The sequence below is a fragment of the Paramormyrops kingsleyae genome, chromosome 6, assembly GCF_048594095.1.
Source record: "Paramormyrops kingsleyae isolate MSU_618 chromosome 6, PKINGS_0.4, whole genome shotgun sequence".
Taxonomy (NCBI): domain Eukaryota; kingdom Metazoa; phylum Chordata; class Actinopteri; order Osteoglossiformes; family Mormyridae; genus Paramormyrops; species Paramormyrops kingsleyae.
In genome coordinates this window covers 32,443,976-32,466,430 of record NC_132802.1, presented here as the reverse complement: position 1 = coordinate 32,466,430, position 22,455 = coordinate 32,443,976, and the positions used below count along the sequence as shown (strand labels likewise).

At 46.7% G+C, this 22,455-nt stretch overlaps 1 protein-coding gene across 5 annotated transcripts; it reads right to left on the bottom strand.

Moving 5' to 3' along the window:
* Positions 1-99: 99 nt before the first annotated feature.
* hcfc1b (host cell factor C1b) lies at positions 100-21,202 on the bottom strand. Of its 5 annotated transcripts, none has more exons than XM_072713064.1 (28): positions 21,024-21,202; positions 19,460-19,660; positions 17,065-17,213; positions 16,478-16,638; positions 16,151-16,359; positions 15,361-15,445; positions 15,173-15,279; positions 14,534-14,713; positions 14,116-14,442; positions 13,856-14,007; positions 12,370-12,564; positions 11,588-11,812; positions 11,395-11,499; positions 10,905-11,127; positions 10,668-10,810; positions 9,308-9,446; positions 8,903-9,123; positions 6,562-8,404; positions 5,889-6,049; positions 5,270-5,608; positions 4,865-5,099; positions 4,333-4,779; positions 4,123-4,241; positions 3,847-3,984; positions 3,577-3,762; positions 3,191-3,488; positions 2,643-2,703; positions 100-2,477 (listed from the first exon to the last, which is right to left on the bottom strand). In XM_072713064.1, the coding sequence occupies exons 2-28, from the start codon at positions 19,653-19,655 to the stop codon at positions 2,438-2,440; spliced, it is 6,684 nt and encodes a 2,227-aa protein (XP_072569165.1). In that variant the 5' UTR covers positions 19,656-19,660; positions 21,024-21,202; the 3' UTR covers positions 100-2,437. The 5 variants fall into 5 exon arrangements, with proteins under 5 accessions (XP_072569165.1, XP_072569162.1, XP_072569166.1 ...); XM_072713061.1 differs by having other exon boundaries at positions 10,668-10,813; positions 21,024-21,201; XM_072713065.1 differs by having other exon boundaries at positions 4,865-5,096; positions 21,024-21,201.
* Positions 21,203-22,455: the final 1,253 nt, after the last annotated feature.

The window sequence follows — 22,455 nt, the reverse complement described above, 5'->3', positions numbered from 1 at the left end:
AGTTAAGTTGGCAGTGACATTTCGCTTCCTAGCTATTCTACCACATATGCAGTAGCACACCACTAGCAGCAGGAGTGGAAAGAAAGCACAGGAAACACATTCAGTGTTGGCTGTTTTTATTAATCCATTGTATTTATACAAATTCCGTATACCAGACACATTTTAAACAAACTACCTTCACACGAGAACCAAACTTTTTCTGACATTTGATAACATCTCTGCCAACTTAACTTATGTACACTACAGGGCAGGGATTACATAGCTGACGACTGACAAGCTGCAAAAACACTGACCATTCAAAGTCGGGGAAAAAGGACACTTCTGTAGCACAGCACAGGAACAAAATGGGCCTATGTTTATGGTTTTATTCATCCTTCAGTTAAATCAGAAATGTTCAGGTGTCAGTACCATAACTTTATGCTTGAATCCAAGTCCCTACTTTCAGTTGGAATGACACAAAAAAAACGAGATGAGAGACAAGGGCACAAACACGTAGATTCTAACTGTGGAATTAACTTTCATTGGCCAATGGTGAGAGGTTCTAAAGATGAAGATAAATTACTGTCAACAAGCATTAACAGATAACACCTTTCCTCTGCTCCTGGATTTGAAAACTGCAAATTAGCCATAAAGAAATTATATATATTAATGACTTTAGCAGAAATTCATAAATCAGTGAAAGCAAATACTGATATTTTATAAAGTTAATTCATGACAAAACTGCCCTCTCAACACATTGACCTACACTGGAAACGAAATTCAGAAATGATAGGCGTAACTGAGAGAGAATACATTTCTGCGTTTTATGTCGACAAAAGCGATCGAGATGACCAACATGTAAAAACGTCTTACAGATAACTGTATATAAAAGAGCCAAAATGTTCTTGCTATATGAAGCAACTAATTTACAAGCGAGTCCAGAGTCTGGCCAAGTCAAACATCTTCTTTTAATCCCCCTTTCATACTGCCAAAAATCTTTCTGGTAACATTTTGATAAACTTTATCCCTTCTAATTACCTGTAAGAGAAACTCCTACATGCATTCTGCATTTCCAGAGGTCATTGTTTTAATGAATTTTGGGAAGAGACAAAAAATGTAAGAAAATTTTAAAGATCCAAAAAAAAAAAAAATCCTCTACTGAAGCCATTATCAAGTGGGAAACTGCATGAAAGGAAGAGAGAATGTGTATGATTTTTCCTGCGAGAGTCCTTTCATATCATTTGTTTACACACAAATAGGATACTTTTGCAATGTTCTGAAAGTAAACAAGAACTCTCATCTCGCCCTCTGGGTTTTCAGATCCGTGTCTTTTGCCCTCTTTGAAATGAATTAAACATATGCCCCATTACATTGTATACAACAAGACTAACAATGGATCAAACCAGGATTTTAAAAAAAGTATATTATATATATATATAATTTTGTGACTCCTTCAGTTCAGCCTTGTCAGCTCCTACACACACATGGAGTATATAGACCATTGGGGAACAAAACAGTAAAAGAAAGAATGGGATTTAAAACTGCTCTCTGAAACACACAGAAAAAGTACTTAAAAAAAATACAAAAATAAACACGCAGAACATCTGCATCACTGCTTGCTAATTTAGATTTTTTTCCACTCTTTTTCTTTTTAATTTTTTTTTTTTTTTTTTTTTTTTACAAGATTTGCTTCACACTGTAGGTCTAAGCATAGACCAAGTCCATCTCCTCAAAAGCACCACAGTTCATTTCTCTTCCATGTCTTAAGATCAACCCCCAGTCTGCACTTTGCATTCTGTAAGGTACAAGCACACAGTGATGCAAAAGAACGATTGGATGTGAGTCCGGGTTCACGTCAATCCGCATCTCCTTTCAAGATGAAGCTTTTATCCCCTTTGAGAGCAAGTGCCGTCTGTTTTCTGGTTTATCTATATACCACTTGAAGATTACGTCCCACACATCCTCCTTAAATCTTTAGTCACAATCTCCCAGTTAAAATTGGCTTTTTGAAAAAGGCTAACGGACTACAGAGAGTTGTTAGTTTCTATTCATTGTTCTTTAAAACAAAGATGCGGGAAGGAGAGGCAACAAAATGGGTAAAAAGCAACTAAATACCTGCCTGAATGTTGCATTTTCGGTTTAGCAGGATGCCAGAGGAAAAAAAAGCAGAAAAGTAAATGTGCTTTTCTTTTGTTTCACTGAAGTAGGATCATCAATAATGGAATAAAAAATATATACACAGATTGAGATAAGGCGTTCATGGCACCACCGAGCTGTGACTGGGTCGTTTTTTTCCAAAGATTTTATTGTGTTTTTTTTCCCCGCTGTAGTCTGACCCCAGTGATGTGGTCCTGTCTCATTTCAGTAAAGGGTGTGGTGCAGGGGGCCTGGTGGAGGATGATCAAAAGGTGACTTCAATCTTATTACTGGTCAGGAAGAAGAGGACGGGGATACGAGCTCACTGGTCAGACCTGGCCTTCTTTGGACCAGCACCTTTCCTGTGGTGAAAGATGGAATCACATGAGTGAGAGGTAAAGCCAGCAAGCTGCTGAGCTCTACTTAGCTGAATCTGTAATTAATCACTGTAGGAGCAGCCAAAGGGGGTGCACATGCTTACTTCCCAAATTATATTTCTAAAAGATGAGCGATTCCAAGGGACTCACATGTCAGATGAGACCGGCCTTTTCGTGGCAGGTTTAGCAGAAGCGGCATCTTTACTGGACTCTGAAGAAATGAGAGCAATTAGAGAAATTGGGATATTTGTAGGGTGACCAGATAATCCATGACAGGGCGGATACTGAGCTAGGACAAGAACTGTGAACTACCATTTCAATTAAGACGACCTGGATTTCACTTAAACCCAGTTCTTTCTGTGTGATGATTGGTCAGTTTCCTATAACCATGCAAGTGTCACTAATGTTAATGTGAAACACCTGGATGAGCCTCTGAATCAAGGAAACTGCAGTTCATGTGCTTTGACTGGTTTATTTAGCCAAGCACCGGAGCCTCAGTTTTAAAAGTAGTTTGTAAAGTTGACATGGCTTATCTTGTCACCCTAGATATATGTACAGTGAAAGGTCCACATTCTAATACGCATCATTCCCAAAAGTCCAAGAGATTAAGGCAATAAGACTCTTTCAAAGGGCCCTCCTGCAAAAGACTGCCAGCTTCTCTCAGTAATCAACTGAGCAGCTTTAGGGGCTCTGCCTACCTTGCAGCCACCGGACCTGCGTGGCTGGGCCGTAGCCCTTCTCGTTGCGTGCAGCGATGCGGAAGATGATTGCTGGCTTGGTGGTGTAGTCGATGTGGGCGTTGGAGAGGCTGGACGTCTGTACGAGACACGCGGGGCTGGGGCCGCAGTAAACGCGCATGAACGCCAGCTGTGCTGGGGCCGAGGCCTTGGGCTCTCCCGCCTGCGTGCTCTGGATGGCCAAGTACACCGAGTACTCAATGATCTTTCCTGACGTCACCGAGGGGGGCTCCCAGGTCAGGTGAGCACCATCTGGGCTCTGGGTGATGGGACAGATGGTGTTTGGTTAAGCCTGATGGCCCATCGGGGGATACAGCAGAACACGTCTGCGTGCTCCTCGGCCTTACCTTGCTTATCTTGATGGCACAGGGTGCTCCTGGGAAGCCTGGCAGGCAGGTCTTAAAGGCGGAAATCTCAGAAAAGGCCCCGCGGCCACAGGCGTTGATGCCCGAGACGCGGAACTTGTATGCGGTGCCGGGCTGAAGGTCCATCTTCTTCATTTGGCTGTAATCCGGGACAGCTCCCGAATCATCCTGACACACACAAGCCTGCATGTGAGCACCACCACACTGAGCATCCATCGTCCCCTTTCCACACCACCATTACAACTGACTTACATCGGTAGCAGGTGCATCATCTGCTGGCACAAAGTAGTGGGTGACCAACATGTTTGTGACCTTGACAATCCCAACATCAAACCACTGGTTCTCCTTCTTCACTGGGGCCTTCACAACGGCAGGTGAGGGACTCTGCTTCTAAAAGGTGTCGAAACACAATGTCCAGTTAGCCACATGTGCTAAACTGCTATGATGCTGGCTGGAAAATGGCAGAGGGGGCATTTCGAAGTTTGTAGTAGAGCATATGCAGGTACAAGGGCTGTTCCCCACACTGACCCCTGCTGCAGACTCGATGCCATTGGCCACCTCAGCCAGTGCAGTCGCTGCCTGGATCTTAGCTGGACTGGCCGCAACCAGGGGTTGTGAAGGTGCAAAGGTGCTTGAGGGGGCCAGACCTGCAGGGGCGATTACTTATCAGCACCCGACACAAAACGTGGATGTTTTTCTAAACACTGGCCACCACACCGAACTCGCATGGACACTCACTCTCAGCTGGAGTGCAGGGCAGCAGCCGGGCCACTGCACTGGAGACTGCAGCTGCCATGTCGCTGTGCCCGTTGCTCTCAGACGCCGGGTCGTTGAGGCTGTCCGCGGGGGCCAGACCCTCCGTGGGCAGAGCAGCAGCCTGGGCACTTAGCTGCTGCTGCTGCTGAGCGCTCACTGCGATGACCTGGACCTGGGCCTGGGCCTGTGCTTGAGCCTGAGCATGAGCTTGAGCCTGTGCTTGAGCCTGAGCCTGTGCTTGAGCCTGAGCCTGTGCTTGAGCCTGAGCCTGTGCTTGAGCCTGAGCCTGTGCTTGAGCCTGAGCTTGAGCCTGGGCCTGTGCCTCCTGTAGCTGCTGCTGCTGCTGGACCAGGGCAGCCAGCTCCTGCTGCGTCAGCACAATGGGGATGGTGGTGGTCTGCTGGCCATCATGGCTGGAGTCCCCTTCACCTGGCAGTGTGAGAGAATCCAAATGAATGGCTCCCACAATTCAGCACAGACGCAGCGCAGCAGTTGCCCGGTGCCCTGTACTCACTCATGACTGCCTGCTGCGCGGCCTGCAGAACGGCCTGAATGGCCAGCGCCTGGGCCTCCTCGGTGGCTGCGGCCTGGGCAGCGGCTTCAGCGGCCGCGGTCACCGCTAGCTCCTCGGGGGTGAGGCCCGTCACCATTAGCGTGGTGGGCTGCCCTTCGGACATCAGCTCCTGGGGCAGGGTCAGGGTCTGCGCATCCGCCGAGGCTCCCGCCTCCTCCGCCGCTGGCTCCAGCTGCTTCCCGGCAGAGCGAGGGACAGATTGAGAGACGAACAGAGGAGGCCATTTTCTGCAGCTACATTTCAGTTCAGCAGGGTCTGTATGAATTAATTACCGCTCTACTTCATTACTACGGGGATGGCTGTCTCGTTAAGAGCACTAGCTGCTTGGCGATAAAGCGGCAGTACCTCTGCCTGCTCCTCCTGGCCCTGCTGAGTCTCCATGGCCATTGGCAGCTGGTCCACTTCAGCCTGCAGCACGGCGGCTGCCTCCGCCTCGGCCACGCCTACTGACTCATCTTCCATGGATATCACCCCGACAACGGCGTCCTCGCCCAGCCCGGCCTGACACTCAGTCTGCATCGGCTCCCCTTCCTCCTCCGGGACGGCAGCGGCGGCCTCTAAGGACCCCTCCTGGGCCTGCTCGGCCATCAGGGCTTCCTCCTCTGGCTGTGGCTGCTCTGGGGCGGGCTCGCCCGAGGCCTCTTCACAGGGAATGCCGGATGCCTCAGTGATGGAGGCGATGGTCTGGAGGGATGGACCAAAGTGAGTAAATAACACTTAATTTTTAAGTGGACAAAATGTCTGCTATGCCTCAATTTAGGGGTTAATCCTGGGCAATTGAGACCCAAAAGGCTGTGTGTTCAGAGGGCCCAGCCTGACCACAAGGGGGCAGCAATTTCCTATTTTTAAAAAGCTGACCACCTTGTGTTTTTTTCCCCCCCCCACATAACACTGGCTGAAGTGGAAGCGAGACAGTTACAGTGCATCTCACAGTACTTAAATGTGGTGCAGCTTCAGGTCTTACAGGTACTGAAGGTCCGGGTACAGGAGTGGCGTGAGTCACAGTTGTGATGGCCCGGCTCTGAGATACCGTAGCACTGGCTGCTTCAGAGAGCAGTGCAGGAGAGGAAGATGACTCAGGATTGGAGCCATCATCTCCTTCTGCTGTCCCACTACTCTGCTGAGCTAGAAGACCATACAAGTGCAGAGAAAGCATGTTAGATATCAATGTTCTAATATGAAACACACGTACTTACGAGGTCCATGTTCAGTTCCACATCCAGCATACCAGCTATTCCAGCACAACTTAAATATTAGTTAGATCCCAAACACTGAGGTACTACAGAAGCTTGACTTGGGGGGGGTCAGTTTCAAATTTTATGTCACCTAGGTCAGCCAGCTGGACCACAGCTTGAGCATGAGTGCTGTGGGGTGCCAGTAGACCCATTTACAGTCAAACTTTCTGCTAGAGGGTAATGTTTTAATGTCCTCATTCATGATTTCAGAAATGCGGTACTTATTGACCTAATTAAAGTAGAAAGCAGCACATATCATTGACATTGTGGATTTAATCTGAATTGTTCACATTTCATCGGGAGGATTAATAGACACACCAATGGTTTTAGAGATGGGAGGTCAGAGCCTCGTAACCAAAGGCGAACACCCCGACTTTTTTTTTTTTTTTTTTGCTAAATTACCTGTGCTTTCTCCAGTGTCCATGCTGGATGTGGCCGTTGTGGCCGTGTTGGTGGTGCCTGTCTCGTGGGTCTCACAGGGGGGGTTGGAGCACACCCTCTGCACCGTGCCAGTCTGGTTGGCACCCATGCTGGCAGAAGCAGTGGTGGCCGTGCTGGTGGTGCCCGTCTCGTGGGTCTCACAGGGGGGGTTGGAGCACACCCTCTGCACCGTGCCAGTCTGGTTGGCACCCATGCTGGCAGAAGCAGTGGTGGCCGTGTTGGTGGTGCCCGTCTCGTGGGTTTCACAGGGGGGGTTGGAGCACACCCTCTGCACCGTTCCATTCTGGTTGGCACCCATGCTGGCAGAAGCAGTGGTGGCCGTGTTGGTGGTGCCCGTCTCGTGGGTTTCACAGGGGGGGTTGGAGCACACCCTCTGCACCATGCCATTCTGGTTGGCACCCATGCTGGCAGAAGCAGCGGTGGCCGTGTTGGTGGTGCCCGTCTCGTGGGTTTCACAGGGGGGGTTGGAGCACACCCTCTGCACCGTGCCATTCTGGTTGGCACCCATGCTGGCAGAAGCAGTGGTGGCCGTGTTGGTGGTGCCCGTCTCGTGGGTTTCACAGGGGGGGTTGGAGCACACCCTCTGCACCGTGCCAGTCTGATTGGCACCCATGCTGGCAGAAGCAGTGGTGGCCGTGCTGGTGGTGCCAGTCTCATGGGTCTCACAGGGGGGGTTGGAGCACACCCTCTGCACCGTGCCAGTCTGATTGGCACCCATGCTGGCAGAAGCAGTGGTGGCCGTGCTGGTGGTGCCAGTCTCATGGGTCTCACAGGGGGGGTTGGAGCACACCCTCTGCACTGTCTGACCACTACCCATGCTAGAGTCCTCCTGGGTGGTAGTGTTGGTGGTGTCCGGTTCATGCGTCTCACAAAGGGGATTGGAGCAAACTTCTTGCTCATTCTCAGAGGGCGTCTGTGAGATGGGACATGAGGCACTGCTGATGGACCTGCGGTTCTCCAGTGAAGACTGAGAGCTCTGCACGGTGCCTGTCTGGTCAGAGCCCATGTTGGCATGCGCCGTGGTGGAAGTGTTTGTGGTGCCAGTACGCAGATTCTCTGGGTGCAAAACACCAGCGCCAGTGCCAGCTTCAGAAGAGGTGGAGGTCTGAGAAGACGCTGCATTGGCAGGGGGACACTGGGACCCCGACTGACTCTGCACAGTACCCATCTTGTCAGAGCCCATGTTGGAACTGGCTGTGGTAGCCGTGTTGGTGGTTCCTGTTTCATGGGTCTCTGAAGGGGGGTTGGAGCACACCTGCTGGACCCCACCCATGCTGGCAGAAGCAGTGGTAGACGTGTTGGTGGTGCCAGTCTCATGGGTCTCACAGGGGGGGTTGGAGCACACCCTCTGCACCGTGCCAGTCTGGTTGGCACCCATGCTGGCAGAAGCAGTGGTGGCCGTGTTGGTGGTGCCCGTCTCGTGGGTCTCACAGGGGGGGTTGGAGCACACCCTCTGCACCGTGCCAGTCTGGTTGGCACCCATGCTGGCAGAAGCAGTGGTGGCCGTGTTGGTGGTGCCCGTCTCGTGGGTCTCACAGGGGGGGTTGGAGCACACCTGCTGGACCCCACCCATGCTGGCAGAAGCAGTGGTGGCCGTGTTGGTGGTGCCAGTCTCATGTGTCTCACAGGGGGGGTTGGAACAGACCAGGGTAACGGTACCGGGCATATCCCCCCCAGCCTCAGCAGCACTGGGCTGCTCAGAGGTGGGGGACGCCAGGATGGAGACAGGCAGCTCCTGCACTGGCTGAGCCTCCACCCCACTAGGTGTAGTTATCAAGGTTACCTGGGTCGGCTGATTCACTGACTGCAAGGAAAACAGGACCAAAAACAGGCTGCAGTTCTATAGATTTCACCACCTTAGACATTTAGTGTAGGGAGAACGCAGGGCTAGTGTTTTATAGCCGACTCATACCAACTCATACCAGAGAACACAAATACAGTAACATCCAATAACATATGCTGTTAAAGGCAAGAAAATGACAGAAACAATGTCAAATTTAACAGTCTATAAAGATAACTATGTTAGAATCCTTAACTGAAAAACCTTAGGAATTACTCAAGAACTTATGTGACCAGTTCAGGATATTATGAAGCCATTCAACCAACTGAGCACATCAAATTAAGTAGCAAAGTACCAGCTAACACAAATGGAAGCTACCATCAGTTTGGGTTTAACAAGGGATGCGAGTCAACTACATATTGAACCACCATTATATAATGCATCGCTTAAAATTATAATCTCAGATTGCATCTCCGACATTTTCAAAAGAGAATGAAAATAAGCAACCATAAGGAGTCGTACCTGCATGGTGATGGTCGGGGTGGGCAGTGGGGTCGCTGAGGTCAAGCTGGTCTGGGCGGCGGACACAGTGATGGCAGCCGGATTAATGACCTGGCTGGACAGCGTGGCAATAGTGCCTAGGGTGGTGATGGGCGTGGCAAGGGATGAATTGGCACTAGCGACACTGCCGCCTGCTAGGGAAGTGGAAACCGTGCCTGTCACTGTCCCGAGAGTTGTCACACCTGAAAGGCCAAGGGGGAAGAACCACATTTATACCTAAACTCCCCGACTCCTCTAACAAACATAAAAACAAGCTTCAGAGCAGCAAAAGCTCTCCACAGACATAGCATATCGAAATCACTTTAAAAGTATTTTTATCCCCATTGTGATGCGATTTATTTGGTTGAATAAAAACAGAATCTTTACCAGTCGTTCCCTTGACGACAAGTGTGGTTACGGTTGGCTTGACAGCAGATACAGTTACCGGGGTTACAAGACGGACCCCACCCATCGGCACAGTTCGAAGAATAGTGCCTGGCTGCCCTGGAGGACCCTTCAAAACCACCTGAAAGTAGAAGGGGACACATTAAAAGTCAAACTAGGGACGTTTACAAAGGCTGATCATGAATCACTCCAATGTACAAGTTAAGCAGCATATGGGAAGATAATGAGATACATCTGCTAGATAAGAGACTGAAGTGTCAATGGAGAAAGTACAACATTTGTTCCAGCCAGCAGGAAATTACGCATGTTCACCGAGGCACGGAGATACGATTACGTTTCGGTGATGCCGTTTTTGAAGGGAGCTTTGGTGAAACCCAGAAAGCAGTCAGGACACCCAAGCATGAAGACACGCAGGAGACTTTGCTTTTTGTAAAAACAGATCATATAAATGAGCTTAAAACACGCCTTTATCAATTACATCAAATGCCAAAGTACACTGGATTGATATTTCAATACCACAAACTAGGGATGCACGATATCGGTCACCGATAATTATCGGCCGATAATGGCAATTATGACGTCACACCGATAATTTTGATAATGAAACATTCAACCGATAATGAAATCCGATAATTATGAACTTAATTTAGCCTCCAAAAATGGCTTACTTTTAAGAGCCTTGTTGTGCAATGAAGTATTAAATTTTTTTCTTTTCCTAAAAGCTTACCATTACACATTGACAATTTGTTGTAGGTTGGATGTTGGATTTGATGCCTGTCCACATTAATGTGAAAAAGTAGAAATAAATTCTGCTTTTGTAAAGTTACATTTGTTCTTGTTTTTCTGTACTCTTTTTATTAGGTCTTTTAATACAAATATCGGTTTGACATTATCGGCTATCGGCTGTAAGGAGGAGCAAATTATCGATTATCGGTATTGGTTGAAAAATGCATTATCGTGCATCACTACCACAACCCTCCAGAACTCCTTTTGTGGCATAGCATGGTATGCCAACTTGTGCAATTTAGCCTATTTATTTTCCAAAGAGAAGATGCCAAATTTGGGTACAAATGTAATGTGAAATTTTAAATTATTATTAAAAGAGAGGTAGCTCAGGGGGAAGAACCATTGTTTCACATCTCCAGGATGGGAAGGTAAAACCCCACCTCATTGGTTTGTCCAAAGGCACGAGTGACTGGCTAACTGGGGTCTCTAACACTGCAGAATGTATGTGCCCTGTGATAAACTGGCATCCCATCCAGGGTCAAAGACTGCCTGAGATAGGCTCCGGGGCCCACATGACCCCATACTGGAAGTTGGAATATGGATGTACTTTAAGTACCTGCGTCACCCCCTGCTGGCCAGGCCCAGTTCCCAGCTTCGGCATGGCAGTGATGATCTTTCCAGGAGTCCCAGTGCCAGCAGTCATCATCTTGGTGGTGATAATCGTGATGGGTGACTTGATCCCAGTGCTGCTAGTTACTCCTGCTGAAAGAGAGAAGCAGCTTTTAGCTTTAAGCCAGAAACCCCTGTAAATATGCACTAAGGAAACAGCGAGTCGTCAAGCAGCAGCGCTCACCTGTCGCGCCTGGTTGGGTCATGATGGCCGACATAGGAATGGTCTTAATGATGGTGGTGGTGCCTGGCTTGGTGGTGGTAGTGGGGGAGACGCTGCTGATCCCCAGAATGGTGGGCTTGCTCCCAGTACCACCGGCCTGCGTGGTGGTGATGATGGTAGTGGGCTTGCCGTCTGCTGAGGTCACCAGCTTGAGGATGGTCCCGGCTGGCAGAGGGCCCTTCGTCTGAACGGAGGGAAGAACAGGGTCAGAGTTCAAGGACGAGGTCAAGATGTAGTGCTTCACCCAGGCTGACTAGCCCCAATGACAGGAACATAAACAGCAATGTGTGAAGTCCCTGTAATGAATGGGGGAGGTGCCAAAAGGGAGACTGGCAGTCTGACAGCTACATTAATGTTCCTGGATCACTTTGTGTTAAAACTCTCTCCATTTGTCAGCGAGCTTTGTAAACAATTTTACTTTTAACAGCAGGTTAATCAGATATATGCTCACCTGTATGATCTGGGTCACAGGGCTGGTAGAAGCCTGACCAGTCACAGCCGAGGTCGGCACTGGCTTTGCCTGCACCATGGACATCACTTTTCCAATGTTAGAGATCTGAACAAAGAGAACAAGGCAGGAGGAGTCATTAGCAGCAACATCCAACCCAACACTACGTCAATTTCCAGTCCCACGCTCTACGTACCAGAGTCCCACCTCCTCCCATGGTGAGAGGGCTCTTCACCAGAGTGATGGTCTTGGTGACGCCACCCACCACAGTGGTGACGACCTGGGCTTGCTGGGCGACGGTGACAGTTCCAGACTTGTGAACGGTGATTATTGGGCGCGTGGGTGTGTTGGGCGTGGAGACGGCAGAGGTGCCAACCTGAGCTGCGGCGGTCTTCAGCATCCGGGTGGCGGGGTTGCTCACCTGGGGGCATGCATCGCATACATAGGCCTGATCACAGCCATTTATACACTGGGGGAAAAAAATCCAGCTGCTATTTTTAAAACCAAAACATGTGTTCGGCAAATATGGAGAACTATTTGCTGGGGTTTATTTAAGACACTTGTAATCTGCTCGGCAATATTTTCAGCTCAATACATCTATTTCTGATATTCTGCCGTTACTTGACACCACAGCCAGAGATACTTGAGCCAGTTTAGTGGCACATGCAACGGAAAGCCAGACTCCGCCCCTCACTCTGCCTTAACATTCAGTCATCTTACAAAATTGCTCTGCTCTATGTGTCTCTGTGCATTACACAGCAGACCGTCACACACAGAAGGAAAAAAAAAAAAACATAATATGCAGTAATCTGCTCAAGTCAGCAGGAAGCACCGCTTTCACATTGTGATGGTGATTTTTTTTTGCTGACATCAACTGTCCAGCACAGCCTCCGTAGTTTCTGGTACCAAGTAATAAGGCCAGTAGTCCCAGAGCAGACCAAAACACGCGTGTAGGTAACACAGGACTAACACGCTTACCATGACAGGTGAGGCCACTTTGACCGTGGCTGGCAGTGTGGTAGATCCCGGGGTCACCGCCACCGTTTTGACAATGGTGGTGCCGGCTGGCACATTAAGCACGGTGGGTGCTGAGGAGGGCGGGATCTTCTGGGTGGCTGCCGCCGCTGCGGCGAGGGCGGCCATGCCACTCATCTGGGGACTGCTCCCAATTGGCTGGAAAAAAGGGCGACACACCAACAGACCGAATCACATACTTAGGACTTAGACTGCCGATCGTGATATGTAGCAGCGGTTCAAAGACATCGTCTAAGCAAGAGAAAATACTGAGCTGCAATCCCGTCCTCTTTCAATACCAAAATCAGAAATACAAGGAGGTAGTGCTGGGCGGTATACTGGTTCATAACGAAAACCGTTTTTTATTATTGTTATGAAATTAATTTTTCTAATACCCCAACACCGGTTTAAATAGGCTACACAACAACCGGAAAGTGTCGCAGCTGGAAACTGTTTAAGGGGGACCCTTTTCACTGCTGCACTGCTAAAAATGTACTGCAAAAGATCAGAAACGGAAGATATAGCTGACGCTGGAGTTGAGGATAATGGGACACTGGGGTTGTCAAAAAAAATCGATTCTCAGATACTAATCGATATAAAAAATTAGTATCTGATTAGAAACTCATTTTCACCATTATTAATACCAAAAGTACGGTTTTTCGCCTCATTCGCCACACTTCACACAGCACCACTACAGTGCAGGCACACGTGCATGCACACACACGCACACACTCGCACGGCCCCTCCCCTCCTCTGATCGCATTTGCGCTGGTTAACACAAACACACCGAGCTGGCCGAACATGGCATATGCTGCAGTTGAAGGCACTGAGCAAGCTGCTTTAGTAAAGGGAAAAAAAAAAAAACGCAAAAGTGTCGTTTGGAATTATTTTGCAGACGAGTATGGAAAGGCTAAGGATGTGGATAAGCCTGTATGCAAACAGTGCTGCAAAGTTGTGGGGACAAAGTCAAGTAGCACGTCAAACCTGGCGAAGCATCTTAAAGACCAACATCCTGGTCATTATGAGAAATTTCGCAAGGTCAGTAAAGCTCACGTTCCAGCAACACTGAACTATTACACACTTATCAAAAATGTTAACATGGCCTGCGCACACCTTAACATTAGCCGTTTATAAGCAGTTAGCCAACAAACACGTTAGTCGTATGTTATTAAGGTGGCGGATAGGTGCAATGGCTACTAATAAAATATAGTTAATGTGGGAACAATGCAAAAACGTAAAAGAAAAATGTGTCCTGTAAAATGTGGTAAACACCCAGTCACACTAAAAATAAATAAATAAATATCATCATACACCGTGAAACCGATATGAAAAAATACCATGGTATCAATTTTTGGTCATACCGGCCAGCTCTACAAGGAGGACACTGGCCGTCGCCACAGAAAGTTGAAACAGGAAAAAGTGCATTTCCAAAAATGCAAGTACTGCATACCGTTCCTTGAGTGCTCTGTGCAGGGACAACCATGCGGACACCAGCGGGGAGCGATGTCACAGTGACAGGAGATTTACCAGCCTGACTGGCAGGTCGCACAGTGACAATAGAAGTTCCGGCACTGGAATGGGGTGCCGCAACCTTCAGGATGGCTGAGGAGCACAAGACAGACCATCAGTAGCAAAGGGGGGGAAGGTTTTATCAGGTCAAGCAAGCCCAAAACCATCTCATGAGGAGCTGGAAGAGAAGGGGGCACATACCAGGGCCACGGGCCGTGGAGGCGGCCAGGGGGCTGCCCGGCATGGAGCTCGTGGGCGAAGCCACCTGAGGCACGAGCGTGATGCCAGTGAGCGGGAGGTTCTGTGAGGAGGGAGCGGCGGCGGCCGGTGCTGGACTCTTGGGGGAGTTACTGGGCAGAGACGGCGTGGGGTTGAGGGTCGGCGACGTGGCAGCCACGGCAGCTGGGATGTCGTACTTCTGCAGCTGCAGCAGGTAGGTGTCGGCCGTGGACACGGGACCCCAGCTCACCTCCAGGGAGTTGGTGTTAGCGCGGACAAGCTGCACACGCGATGGCGCCGGGGGCTTCTCTGTGACCGACACGAGCACAGCCCTTGTTGGTGCCTTACGAACGGACCCAGCCAGGTTTCACTCTTCCGCTAGTGCAACTGTAAAACTCACCAGTTTCCAAGTACCAGAGGTCTTTGCAGCAGACCTGGTTGTTCCAGGCCTTGCGGTAGCCATCGCGGCCACTCCAGACATACAGCCGGGAGTTGATAGCGACAGAACAGTGTCCTGCGCGGGCCCTTGGAATGTTGTCCTCAAGAGTGTCCATCAAAACAGTCTCCCAGCACATAGAGTCTGGAAATCCAGAGCATATAAATCATCATCATGTGATATATAACACATCCCGTGAAATTTGTTGAGCATACAGTGTTATCTACAGCAATCCAAAGGCTAGTCTCCAGTCTCTAAAGTGCGTTTGTACTAAATATTTTTTAAATTAGGCAAACAAACATTTCAGCTGGAAATACAACTAAGAAAACCAAAACTGTGCCAAAACTGATAAGCATTTCCAGTGATTTGTGATCCATCACATTAACTCCTAGACTAACATCTATGATTTTAAACGGAAAGAGAGGAGTGCACAGCGAGAGTGTGAGAGCGTAAAAGGAGAGAGAGAGGAGAGTACACAGCGAGAGAGAGAGAGAGCGCAAAAGGAGAGTGAGAGGAGAGTACACAGCGAGAGAGAGAGAGAGAGAGAGAGAGAGAGAGAGAGCGCACAGCGGGAGACAGAGAGAGAGAGAGAGAGAGACTTACCCAGATTCAGGCAGGCCAGTGTGTTAGTGCACTTCCATTCCTTTTCATGTGTGGCCACCTTTACGTCGTCCATGACCAGGGGCACCCAGCCCCCAAACACATACATTCTGCAGGGACAGAAGGAATAGCTGAAATCCTTCCATGAGGCCGCCCTTCCAGGAGAACCCCAGCTGGGAGAAAACACTCACTTGTTGGTGATGGTGGTGGCAGAGTGCAAGCTGCGGGGCAGGGGGGCTGTACCATTCACTGAGGGCTTGTTCCAGGTGAGTGTGTCTGAAATAAATGCAAGACATGAGTAAACAGTAGCTAAACAGCAGAGGGTGTATGATGAAGGCATCTAAACTGTTTATTTCCTGATATAAACCATTTCTAAAGGTCACATGGAAAGATTTTGCAAATTTCCATAAGAACCATTTTGCAGATTTGCTGCATAAACTTCCTCTGACAGCCACTTGACTTGGAATGTAACAAAAAAATCCAGAGAAAGTATCTTATATACCTATATAGGGCACATCACACTTTAGTCAGTCATGTTTTGAGCTTGTCCTAATTTCCACTTTCCAAAAAATCCTCCAAGATTCATATTTCTTCCCCTCAGTCTAACATTACATAAGAATACGACCAATTGCTGTAGATTCCACTGGGAGGGCTTAGCAAATAGCAGAACATAAAAAAAAATCTGAGAAAGGGTGTACTTTTAAAATAATTGTTTACCTGTCATTAGGCTTCATGACTCAACCTCTAAGATACATGCTGCTGTACCTGGCAACTTGTATAATCAAATAACAATGACTCCATATGCAGCAGGTTCCAGAATTGTCCATTGTAGGGATGGCGGGGGTCTCGTTAAGTTGATAAGCTTCCAGTGTTGACTATCAAGATGGCTGGAAAACCTGAAGTTCCCTTTCATGCTGCCCTAGCCTCCTACACCTATCCAGAGTTAAAATGCCAACCCACTGCCTTTATCAGTCCCCTCACCTATGTCAAGGGTCCAAAGATCCCCCAGGCGGCAGCCGCTCATGCCGCCATAGATGACCAATCGGGACTTCTTGTTGCTTCTGTCTGTGTAGACCACAGCAGTGTGGCTCTCGCGTGGAGGCGGTAACACGCCATAGGTGATGGGAATGTCCCAACCGGCCACATTAGAGCCTGGCCGCAGCTCCAGAATATACAGGTCATTCAGATACCTGGGTATACGAGAAGGTCAGTGACTCTGCCATTTTAATACTAAGAGGAAGTCGCAACAGTCAAGAATATGACTCTCTTTGCTATACCCCCCAACCCCCACCCCTTGTCCTACATCACCTGGGAATGTTGTTTTTGGGATCCTCACTGTCATTGGCCAGCCCACCAAAAAGGTAGCACTTGTTTCCCACCAGTGAGAAGCTGTGTCCAAGACGGGGGCATGGAGGGGGGCCATTTTTGGGAGCTTTAGGCTTCAGTTTTTTCCACTCCCAACGACTGGCCTAGTCATGGGTAGAGTAGGAACAGACATATTTTCAAAACCAACCATCCAATAGCCAAATTTATACATGCAAACACATTTTCTTACCATTAAAAAATCATTGTGAATGACATTAATAAAAAGAGCTAATATGAATTCTTATCTGTAACATATGAAGCAATGTTACCAATGACTTCTGAGTCATGGCAATTATCCTTTCAGTATGACTTTGGATCCCACTAGTCTGACTACAAATGCTCAGTGTTGGGGGTTTAAAAAATAATTAAATACTACATTAGATCTCGTCTCTACCACTGTTCCTAAAGCACACAGGAGACAAATGTTGTGGCATAGCTGTAATATACAGTGTTATCCCAGATCACTATAGTCTGGCATTTACCTGCATCAATTATAAAAAATAAATCACAAAGGAGCTGTAAACTCTTACCTGTAGCTCATAGAGATCGTTGCTGTACTTGCCATATTCCACCATTCCTCCAAACACCAGCAGCCGTGTTCCATCGCACACAAATCCATAAGCAGCGCAGCCTGGTGGGATGTCACCACGCACTGCTGGTATGAACCACTGGTTTGTGGCTGCAGAGGACAGAGAAAGTGATTTTAGGACATCGGTATACACACTTCACAACACTAGAGAAAATAAGAGATGCACATAACCAAATTGATCCTGGGTAATTTGATTGGGGCTTAATGCTAGTTGTACAGTCAATTTTAAGTTCAAGACTTCAAATTAACAAAAAGTGTACCCATAATATACAGCTGTGTTAACACTGGGGCCAAAACAGGAAACAAGGCTTAAATACATTTTTGTGATCATTTCAGCAGCAGCAAATGCAAGGACCGAGCCAAGTAGTAACATACCAAGCTAAGAATAATTCCTCTTATAACAGTGCTCCTGTTAAAACAACAAAGTTAATATACTGCAGTGGAGCAGTAGAATGTACATTAGTGATTTCATTACTAGTTCAGAAATGTTTCTTCTTTCCTCAAAGGACTCTGATGAGGAAAAAAAATGGACAGCAGTCTATTGAGCTGTGAGATGATTAAAGAAAATTAAAGGCAAAGACAGTATTGTAAATGAATGTTAATGTAAACTCACAATGCCCCTTACCATTTTCTTAGCATCAGCAATTTAATCGTAGAAGAAAGCAGCCTTTAAATGTCACCAACTAGACGGTTTGGCGTGCACAACTACTTTCAGACTCAGACAGAATTATAATTTGAAGTAGTCCGTAACACGGAGGTGACTATTCTCCATGCCAGGAGAGTCACGCCTGACTATCATTTTCAGGTTTCGCGCCCACCACCTTCACATGGTATTAGTAAACAAACCGCTTGCGTCGCGCGCGCACATTAACCCTGAACGCCTTCGTAAAAAGCTCACGGCGGCGTCTCTATCTTCCTACGTAACAACGACGTCAAAGTTCAATTCGAATTGCACTAGTCTCCTCCACGAGAAAAGTGTGTATTCGTCATAAACCTTTCTAAAACGATTAAACATCCGAATGCAGAAATATTCAAGACTCCGCTCGTCTTATCAGTTACATATTGCGATCCGGTTATTAAACATCATAAATAAATACTGTACTGAAAAAGATGACCTGTGATATTTAGTTGAACGCGGTGCTATAGAATTTAGCTTTGAAATGAGATGGCCTTCATGACCGACCCTATACTTTAAACTACTGCTGTATTTTAACATTTCAATACAGGCATCTATCTGGTCGTTCTGTAATATCATGGTTGCTCGTACATAAGTTTTTATCACCTTGTAAATTGTCTATACGGTTTGCAAACTACCCCCAACGCGTTTGATGCAGCTAATTCTTGGTTTATAATGGAATAATGTACATTTGCCATAAGATTTCTTGCGTGAGCGCGAGTCTGGCAGCGTAACACGCCAAATATGTGTTGGCAACCTTGGTAGTATGTTAGAATATCTTTAGGTAATGTCTGAAAATAATTATTGTTTTATGCGTCATATCCACTTGACCGCTATTATAATGTTTAAAGATTTAGGGAATTTGAATATGCTATAACTGATATTTTAAAGCTGTCAAATGACGTCTACGATTAATAAAGAAATGTATGAACTTTCATTCATCAATTCACAGCCATATTCAACTTGGCTAAACCATAAACTACAGACGAGGCATGACTAATCCTAATTAGAATTACTCATCTATAATCAATAATTAGTTGTTATAGTTTATTAGGTTACTGGAAATTGTAATAATAAATAAACTGCTTTGTACGGGGCAAAGCAGTCAACGCCGAAGTCGCCCATTTTATTTTAACCCGCCATTTTTCTTTGTATTTCCCCCCACTTTCGAGCAGCCCCGGGGTCCCTCGTGTTACGGGTAAACACAGTTTAACAAATTCAATACTTCTAACAGTGGGTACAGAACATGCAGAGACAGCATATCATCTGGAATGACGGACTGAGCCGCCGGCGGAACTCGGCGGTCCACGCGCCGCGGGTCCGAATAGCGCCGAACCGTCAGCCAATAGCGGCCTCGGCTTTGTTTTGAGGCATAGCCAGCTGATACCGCTGCGCGCACTCGGAGTCGACCGATCGGGAGCGCCGGGCTGGCGCAACGCGTGCCCAGTCCGCCGGAGCGCACGGGCTACACCACAAGGCGGCTCGGTTTGTGCGTGCCTGGTGACAGCATTAAGTAAAAGGCTCGCAGAAGCATAGGCTTCATATACACGGCACAGCTGATGAACACATATAGCTGATGGTATACCAAGTGCCCGCACTCGCTAGCTAACTCGTTTAAAGCTGAAATGTTAATCGCCATTAACAAAAAACCCAGTCTTACCTGTGTTATAGACGTGCAGCTCGTCCACGATCCCTTCATTGCCTCCCCCGAAAACAACCATCAGTTCCTTAATAGCGACAGCTCTGTGGCCGTGTCGGGGTCGAGGGACGGGGCCAGACCAGCCCAACACCCGCTTCCACCGTGGCTGCAGAACCGAGCCAGTGGTCCCAGACACCGTGGAACCAGGTGAAGACATTTCGGCTTAAAAAAAGAAAAAAAAACTCCGGTGCTAAAAGGTTTCAAATAGACGTTTAGAAGAATGATACCGTTAGCTAGTTTAGCAATCTAGCCTGAGGAGCAAATTTCACTGTAGCGAACCAACAAAACCAGAGAAAATAAGATCAAATTCAGCTGTCGCTTTTACTCCATGCAAAAACAAAACGCAGATACTAGGTAGCTAAAAGTGTTTTTGTGCATAATAGTGCAGCGTACTATCTTGATGTGGTAAATATCAATACGTCCAATCCCATTCAGGAATATGTAAAATCCATGGAAGCCGCCATTTTATTCAGCAGTAGACGCTTTGCAAGAGAGAGAAAAAGCCGGCTAGTGAAGAAGTAGGATCCAGGCTCATTGGTAGATAGAATCATAAACATCTAGTGCCACTGTCTGTCAGCCAAGTCTATGTTTTTTCTTGTCTTCAAAAAAGCCGCCTGATCATTTTATCATTCAGTTAGAGCCCACCAGAAGCAAAGCAGTGCCACTCCATGGGAGCCGCCATCTTGTAACAACCAAACAAACCTGCGCCAGGCTAAAAAATGGCGGAGCTAAATGATGTAAAAAAATTCAAAACCTTTCGTGGCTTCATTTGTACGCTGATGTTTAAAAATCGTAGCGGCCACGTACTGAAATTGCAAATAAGATTGACGATTGGCGGTTATGTTATGTGAAGGGTTTACAGCGCACTCAACAGCTCCAAAAACAACCCACTCAATTTTACTAGGTGCCTAGCCTAGCTAGCTGCCGCAGAAGGCGATTTTCATGCCTGTCTGGGAGTCGCCATATTGCCAAACAATCCACAACACACAATCCCCTCCTCTCAGAGCAAGAGGGCTTAGCTAACAGTGGGCGGTCTCCCTGTTGTTCAAAGATACTTAGCTAGCATACATTTTCCCAATGCAAAGTGCCGTCATATACTATCAAGCAATATCATGAATTTATGGTCGTTCCTGCTACGCTCGTTACTAACCACCTAACAGTCTTTGAAAAATGGTGAAAACCAACAATTCAAGCTAACTAAGCTGTTACAAAGTGCTACTCGCTAGCATCATGCAGCCAGTTAACAGTATAAGGGTTCAGTGATACATATACGCATCGTGCAAAAGAGCAGTTTTATATTTGTGTGATATGGTCAGCGATTTAATGACATCGACACATTAGTAAGCACTGACTGCATGCCGGAATGAAGCCAAGGCTTAAAATATGTTCTATTCATGCTCTTTCGATGGAAGCAGCCATCTTGCTGACTACTTCTCCCTCAAAAAAAATGGCGGACGTAACGTTTTCCGTAACAAAAAGGCGTAAAATGACAAAACGTGTAGTTGCCACAGCGCAAGATACTTACTCTTTTGCCTTGTATTTTAGCAAAATATCTCGAGGGTTGGACCTTGTGAAATTAACCCCAGTGATTTTGGTTAGGTTGGGAGAAGCTAAGCCCTCTCATGCCTTCCAGGAAGCCACCATCTTCTTGAAACAAAAAATGGCTGGTTAGCTACATTAGCTTAGCACCCACTGTCGCCGCAGCCCTCAACGCAAATGGTGGACAAATAGTGCCGCCGTATAGCTTACGTTAACTTCAATAGTTACGACAACTTTGGTCGCTCTGTTGCAAACGTATTACTTGCATCCAGATAATATTTCTGCCAAATTCTGTGGAAGATTTTATCTTGTAAAATGTGCTATAGTTACTTTAAATAAATACAAAAGGTTTCCAAATAAAAATGACAAAAGCCCCGTTCTCTACTTATGTTTTCATTGCGACTGTTTTTGTTTCTAGTCGGTAGTCTGTTTTTTCTTTCAAAAATGTTTTTTTTAATTGTAAATGTAAATTTATTGCAACATGGTATTTTATATTAATATTCCGACATAAACAGATTTTTTTGGGGTTAACGACTGGTCAGTAACCCTCATAATATTATAAATTGCTGAACACTATCAGCATTTTAAAACCGCGTTTAATTAATCGCATTCAGACCTTAACATCCCGTGATGTTGACGTAGTTAATTTTCGCAAAACGTTTTTATAACAATTTGATATACGTTTTATTAGAGATAATTTCTCTTATTCGCACTTGGAAAATTAAGCTGTAACAGGTGCTACGAGGAATTTGAAACCAGGGAATTTAACCAATTAACTTATGTTTCAACGAAGATTGAACATATACTATAGGGGAAACCATATATTTTCCTAAAACAATTTTATTGGGGTGTGATTGTTACATAATGTAGTTATTTTACATATTAAAAATGAATTATGTTTATTTAGTGGTGGATTCGTGGTTAGCGCTGTGACCTCATACTTCCAGGGACTGAAATCTCATCTCTGCTCAGTATGCAGCTTTTGCATGTTCTTCCTTTATTTCCAGTTTCCCCCTGAAGTCGTGTAGTTACGCTAATTAGTGTCTCTAAATTCTCCCTAGCGTGTGCATCGTGCATCTAAATACCACTACTCTGGAGCTGCATACTATTCACCCTGTGCTGCCTGGGATGATCTCCTGGCACCCTTTCCAGAATTAACAGTCAGAAGATGGATGTTTATTGCCAGTGTATTTAAGTCTGACATTATCTTTTTTTTAAGTTTTATTAACACAAACACCTCGAAAAACAAAAATCTCCAGTACCTGCAATATATAAAATTCAGACAAGAAATATGATCAATCACTCAAGAAACAAGGCGTAACCTAGCTGATTTTAAAAATGAATTAGTTTCACAGAAACAGGCTTGGCATATTGAATACATTCTATATATGACAGAAACTGACAATTCTAAGAAATAT

Excerpts from the sequence above, each read along its gene's own strand:
- hcfc1b (XM_072713061.1), bottom strand. The coding sequence starts at position 19,655 with ATGTCTTCACCTGGTTCCACGGTGTCTGGGACCACTGGCTCGGTTCTG. Across the intron at positions 11,128-11,394 it reads CTGTGACCCAGATCATACAG|ACGAAGGGCCCTCTGCCAGC; the intron begins GTGAGCATATAT and ends CCCTCCGTTCAG. Across the intron at positions 10,814-10,904 it reads GACCCAACCAGGCGCGACAG|CAGGAGTAACTAGCAGCACT; the intron begins GTGAGCGCTGCT and ends TCTCTCTTTCAG.